The sequence below is a fragment of the Saccopteryx leptura genome, chromosome 2 (assembly GCF_036850995.1).
Source record: "Saccopteryx leptura isolate mSacLep1 chromosome 2, mSacLep1_pri_phased_curated, whole genome shotgun sequence".
NCBI classification, from domain to species: domain Eukaryota; kingdom Metazoa; phylum Chordata; class Mammalia; order Chiroptera; family Emballonuridae; genus Saccopteryx; species Saccopteryx leptura.
Window position 1 is genome coordinate 283,210,414 of NC_089504.1, and position 5,974 is coordinate 283,216,387.

General features: G+C 53.0%; 1 protein-coding gene across 1 annotated transcript; it reads left to right on the forward strand.

Moving 5' to 3' along the window:
* Window positions 1-3,111, forward strand: ANKRD34A (ankyrin repeat domain 34A). The gene is made up of 2 exons (XM_066362072.1): window positions 1-158; window positions 639-3,111. The coding sequence occupies exon 2, from the start codon at window positions 818-820 to the stop codon at window positions 2,303-2,305; it is 1,488 nt and encodes a 495-aa protein (XP_066218169.1). The 5' UTR covers window positions 1-158; window positions 639-817; the 3' UTR covers window positions 2,306-3,111.
* Window positions 3,112-5,974: the final 2,863 nt, after the last annotated feature.

Sequence of the window (5,974 nt, forward strand, 5' to 3'; positions counted from 1 at the left end):
CAGGATCCGGTGCCCGGGCGCAGATACTGACACCAAGGGAATCAGGTGCCCCCCCACACACACGCCATGTGGGCTCCCGGGAACCTGGCTCCACCACCCCGGCTGCCTGTTGGCCCTGGCCTCAGTCCTGGCTGGGCGGAAATTCTGCGGACATTCAGGTATTTATTTGGGTGCACAGATTGGGAGGGGAAAGCGCCAGGAGTGATGGGGGCCATAGCAGGGGCAAAAGGAACCCCTGATTCACACACACACACTCGTTTTAGGTCACAAATGCAAGCTGCTTCCCTCTTCCCATTTAATTTATGGGGCTGTGGCAACCTAAAAGAGGTTAAGAATAGGAATATGAGTGTGAATGTATGGGTGCATGTGCGTGGGTGGGTGGCGTTCAGCATCCTAGAAAGGGGTATTCCAAGTGCGGATAAGAAAAGGGGGATGCTGGAAAGGTCCTGATAAGCCGTGGGGTGAGGGTGGGGATGCGGATATCTCTGAGCGTGCACGTACGCATTTGCACGCGCGCTCGTCCTTTAATGCGGGTGCACCCTTCCTACCTCCTCAGGCATGCTCTTGGGGGGAGGACGTGACTCAAGGCAAGAGTTAGAGAAAAAACTGTGTGCCGTGTCTCCCCTTCCCCAACCCAGGTCTTTCCACCGGTGCCTCAATTTCCCTGCCTGAATTCGTCAGTAACATCTCATTTTCTCGCAAGGATTGGCTTCGCCACTGAGCCCTCAGGCCTCTTCCAGCCACCACCCCACACCCCTAGCTTTCCTCAGCAGGTCCCAGTCCCGGCTCCATCAGTACTCTCACCCCTGCCGCAGCTATGCTGCACACCGAGGGTCACGCTCTTCTTCGAGCTGTGGGTCAGGGTAAACTACGCTTGGCCCGTTTGCTCCTGGAGGGGGGCGCCTACGTGAATGAGGGTGATGCCCAGGGGGAGACTGCGTTAATGGCAGCTTGTCGGGCCCGCTACGACGACCCCCAGAACAAGGCGCGCATGGTACGCTACCTCTTGGAGCAAGGCGCAGACCCCAACATCGCAGACCGCCTAGGGCGCACCGCGCTCATGCACGCTTGCGCTGGGGGTGGGGGCGCTGCAGTGGCCTCACTGCTCCTTGCCCACGGCGCAGACCCCTCAGTCCGAGATCACACAGGCGCCTCAGCGCTTGTCCACGCCCTGGACCGCGGGGACCGCGAGACCCTTGCCACGCTGCTGGACGCCTGCAAAGCCAAGGGTACGGAGGTCATCATCATCACTACCGACACTTCGCCCTCAGGCACCAAGAAGACCCGGCAGTATCTTAATTCCCCACCGTCCCCAGGGGTGGAGGACCCTACTCCCGCTCCTCCTAGCCCGGGGGTCTGCACGTCGCCTTCGGAAATCCAACTGCAAACTGCCGGAGAAAAACGAGGATTGTTGTCCCCTCGCGCCCAGGAAGAAGAGGAGAAACGAGACGTATTTGAATTCCCTCTTCCTAAGCCCCTTGATGACCCTTCCCCTTCTGAACCGCTCCCCAAACCACCCCGTCACCCTCCAAAACCACTCAAAAGGCTCAACTCCGAACCCTGGGGCCTAGTGGCTCCTCCTCAACCGGTCCCACCCGCGGAAGGTAGGCTGGGGATAGAGCGCCTGACCGCAGAATTCAACGGCCTGACCCTGACCGGCCGACCCCGTCTTTCCAGACGTCATAGTACCGAGGGCCCGGAGGAACCGCCCCCGTGGGCCGAGAAAGTGACAATTGGGGGTCCCCTCTCTCGCCGAAACACCGCGCCAGAAGCTCAGGAGTCTGGTCTCCCTTCAGGGTTTAGGCAGAAACTGAGCCGCATGGAGCCGGTGGAGCTCGACACCCCCGTAAGTCTTTGCCCTGACTCGCCGGAGTGCAGCCGCCGGTCCCTGGAGCGCCGCCGCTACAGCGCCTCCCCGCTGACTCTCCCTCTGGCCGGCTCCGCAGCCTCCCCGCGCCAGTCCCAGGAAAGTCTGCCTGGGGCTGTGTCTCCGCTAAGTGGGCGGAGGCGGAATCCGGGGCTGCTGGAGCGGAGGGGCTCGGGAACGTTGCTTCTGGACCACATCTCACAAACGCGACCGGGTTTCCTGCCCCCGCTCAACGTCAGCCCCCACCCTCCCATCCCCGACATTCGCCCTCAACCCGGAGGTAGGGCGCCTTCGCTGCCCGCCCCTCCCCAGGCGGGGGCGCCAGGCTCTCCCAGGACCAAGCGCAAATTGGTGAGGCGCCACTCGATGCAGACTGAGCAGATCCGCCTGCTAGGGGGCCTCCAGAGTCTAGGCGGACCAGGGGAGCCAGGGCGCTGAGAAGAGTGAGAGGAGCCAGGAGGGTGGGGATCAGGACCTTGATGGGACGGGTGAGAAAACCAGCTCTCTCACACACACACCACGAACATAAGGGTCTTTGGCATGTGCTCCTGGGCACAGTACACGAACATACAGGCAAATGTGTCCACAAGCACAGTTATTCTTATTCGCAGGGAAGGGTAAGTACTCTATTTACTGGGCATATAGATACATGCATTCATGCCCTGGTCACTTCACATGCATATGAGAATTACTTGTGTCTCCAGAGGTACAGCACACACAGGGCTATTTGTGCCAGGGCTCCAAATGGGTCTGAAACTCACTTGTGTTTGTTCAGAAGCAGTAGGGAACCCCTACTTATGGGTAGTCTCCAATCTCTGCCTTCCTAAAGAAGCAATCCCTAGCTTTCCATGTATGCCCTGCAACACAGCCTGCTCATGATTTTGCACACTCTATACTCTTCCTGAATATGTCACCTGGTTCTGTAGGTCTTGCTTCTTTCTCCACGCCTGGCTCCTTGTTCAGTCTCTGCTTAGAGTCCTAACCATTGTTCAAGATATCACCTTCACTCTCCTCGAGTGTTTCCTGCAGCAATCCCCAGCCTCAGTTCTATTGCTGCCCTTCTTGCTCTAAGCTTTACTTCTCAACTTCCTGCTTTTTGTTTCCACCCTGTTCCCCCAAACAATACAACAGGTTGTCTCATTTTCCCAGTGGGGGGGAGGGGCATGGGCTCTAACTGCTCTTCTCTCTCTCTGAGTCTATGAATACCCCCATGGGTAGAAGTGGGAGTAACTCCAAATCACTCTTCTCGCCACTTGACATATCAAATAAATGTGTTCAAAAGTCTCCCTTTTGTCTCTCCTGCCAAGGGGTGTGGGGAATGAGGAATGGGGAGGGAGGTTGATGCTAACTATAGCTGTAATGATTTAGGCGATACTTAGAGGTTCTACCTACCTTCTTTTCAGGAGTCCAACTGACCAACTGTGGTTGTAGAAGAAAAGGCAAGTAAGTGTCCTGTGTCCTCAAAGTTTTAAGGCATTTGACATGCTTTCATTTCCCCCAGTCTCCCCTATATCCATCCTCAAATTCTTTAACTTAAGAATCCTACAAAGAGTTCCTACCTCCACCATCAGCAGATATATCCCAGTAGATTAACTGTGTCTTTTCCGCCAGACCAGGTGGTGGTGCAGTGGATAGAGCATCAGCCTGGGATGCTAAGGACACAGGTTCTGGCCTGAGGTTGCTAGCTTGAAGCCCAGGGTCTCTGGCTGGAGCCCAAGGTCCCTGCAAGGGGTCACTAGCTTGGCTGGAGTGCTCCCTCCCCACCCCCATCAAGGCACCTATGAGATGGATGAACAACTAAGGTGCCACAACTATAAGTTGATGCTTCTCATTTCCCCTCTCTTCTTGTCTTAAAAAAAAAAAAAAATCCCTTTTTCAAGATTTCTATATCTTGACCACTCACAGGTTTTCTTCTGGTTTCTGACTTGCACCTCTCTGGGTGCATTTCATTCATTTTCTTCTACTTCTGGCTTCTATTTCCCCATTAGTTTAACTACAGTAGAGTAAAAATGGCATGATGATCAACTGACAAAGGGTGTGTTGTGTGTCTGTAAGAGTTCTTAGAGGAGCCCAGCCCAACAGGTTCTATGAACAAGGGTACCTGTCTTAATCTGCTCTCTGGACCTCTAGTTTGGTGGTTTTCTACATATATTCTAACTCTTCCTCACTGTAATAGGAAGTAAGGGAGTAGCCCATTCTACTCTTTCTTACTCCTCCAACTTAGAATAGGTGAGATCAGAAAATTACCTGACAATGTTGGTATAATGAAAAGATCAAAATATTGAGAATCAGAAGACTTATTATGTCTGAACCCCCACCCTTTGCTATCTCTTCACTATTTAATTTTGGGCAATTTATCTAGATTCTCTGTGTTTCCTTATTAGTAAAATAGTAAATTTAATGATTGTGATTATTATTATTTTTTGACAGAGACAGAGCGAGAGTCAGAGAGAGGGACAGATAGGGACAGGCAGACAGGAAGGGAGAAATGAGAAGCATCCATTCTTTGTTGCAGCACCTTAATTGTTCATTGATTGTGTTCTCATAGGTGCTGTGACTGGGGTGGGGTGGGGTGGAGTCTACAGCAGAGCAAGTGACTCCTTGCTCAGGCCAGCAACCTTTGGGCTCAGAGACCATGGCGTCATGTTCATGATCCCACACTCAAGCCAGTGACCCCACCTTCAAGCTGGTGTGCTCAAGCTGGTGACCTCAGGGCTTCGAACCCAGCTCCGTGTCCCAGTCCAACACTCTATCCATGGTGCCACCGCCTGGTCAGGCGTGATTATGATTATTAAATAAGACAATGAACTAAGTATATTGCATAGTGTCTGGCATATAGTAAATATTTTCTCATTAAATGTCTGTATCTTCCCTAGCTTTTTTTTTTCTTTCTGAAGTTGGAAACAGGGAGGCAGTCAGACAGACTCCCGCATACGCCCGACAGGGATCCACCCGGCATGCCCACCAGGGGGCAATGCTCTGCCCATCTGGGGTGTTGCTCTGTTGCAACCAGAGCCATTCTAGCACCTGAGGCAGAGGCCATGGAGCCATCCTCAGCGCCCAGGCCAACTTTGCTCCAATGGAGCCTCGGTTGCAGGAGGGGAAGAGAGAGACAGAGAGGAAGGAGAGGGGGAGGGGTGGAGAAGCAGATGGGCGCTTCTCCTGTGTGCCCTGCCGGGAATTGAACCCTGGACTCCTGCATGCCAGGCCAACGCTCTATCACTGAGCCAACCGGCCAGGGCCTGTATCTTCCCTAGTATTTTTAGCTTCTCCACCAATTGCATGTTTGTTTGGTTTTTTGTTTTGTTTGAGAGAGAGTAAGGGAGATGAGAAGCATCAACTTGTAGTTGTGGCACTTCAGTTGTTCATTGATTTCTTCTCATACGTGCCTTGAGGGGGTGGGGGGCGGTGCTCCAGCCCAGCAGTGACCCCTTGCTCAAACCAGTGACCTTGGGATCACGATTCCACGCTCAAGCCCGCCACCTTGGGGTTTTGAACCTGGGACCTCAGCATCCCAGGTCGACACTCCACGTACTGAGCCACTACTGATCAGGCTTTTTAAAAAAATAAAATATTTAAATGTTTATTTATTTACTTTTAAGAGAGTAAGGGAGAGAGCAAGAGAGAGACAGGAACATCAATCTGTTCCTGTATGTGCCCTGACCGGGGATGGAACCAGCACCCTCTGTGCTTCTGGAGGATGCTTAAACAACCCAGCTATCCCGTCAGGGCTGTATGTAATCTTGAACAAGTCACATCACTTCTCTGAGAGTTTTCGCATCTATATTTATAAAATGTATTCAGATAAATGATCTCTAAATATCCTCTCACTCTGTCTATAATTCTTCCAGCCTTGCTTCCAGGCCAATGCCCCCCAAGCCTCTCTCCAGGAATCTGGCTGGAGATGCGCCCTTGATAAGCTTCTCTTCTATAGAAGAGATGGCTTTTTTCTCTTTGCAGTTGGGTGTTCAGAACCTCCGCCCTCCTCAATAATTTCCCTACGGCAGAGCTGGAGCCCGCCAGCTCCCGCCCCCTGTCTGGTGATTGGCATAAAACCCGGCTCATCCCCGCCCCCGCTTGACTGACTGGTAGGCTTCGGCACCGCCT

What these genes read in the sequence shown, in the direction of transcription:
- ANKRD34A (XM_066362072.1), top strand. Translation starts at nt 818, where the DNA reads ATGCTGCACACCGAGGGTCACGCTCTTCTTCGAGCTGTGGGTCAGGGT.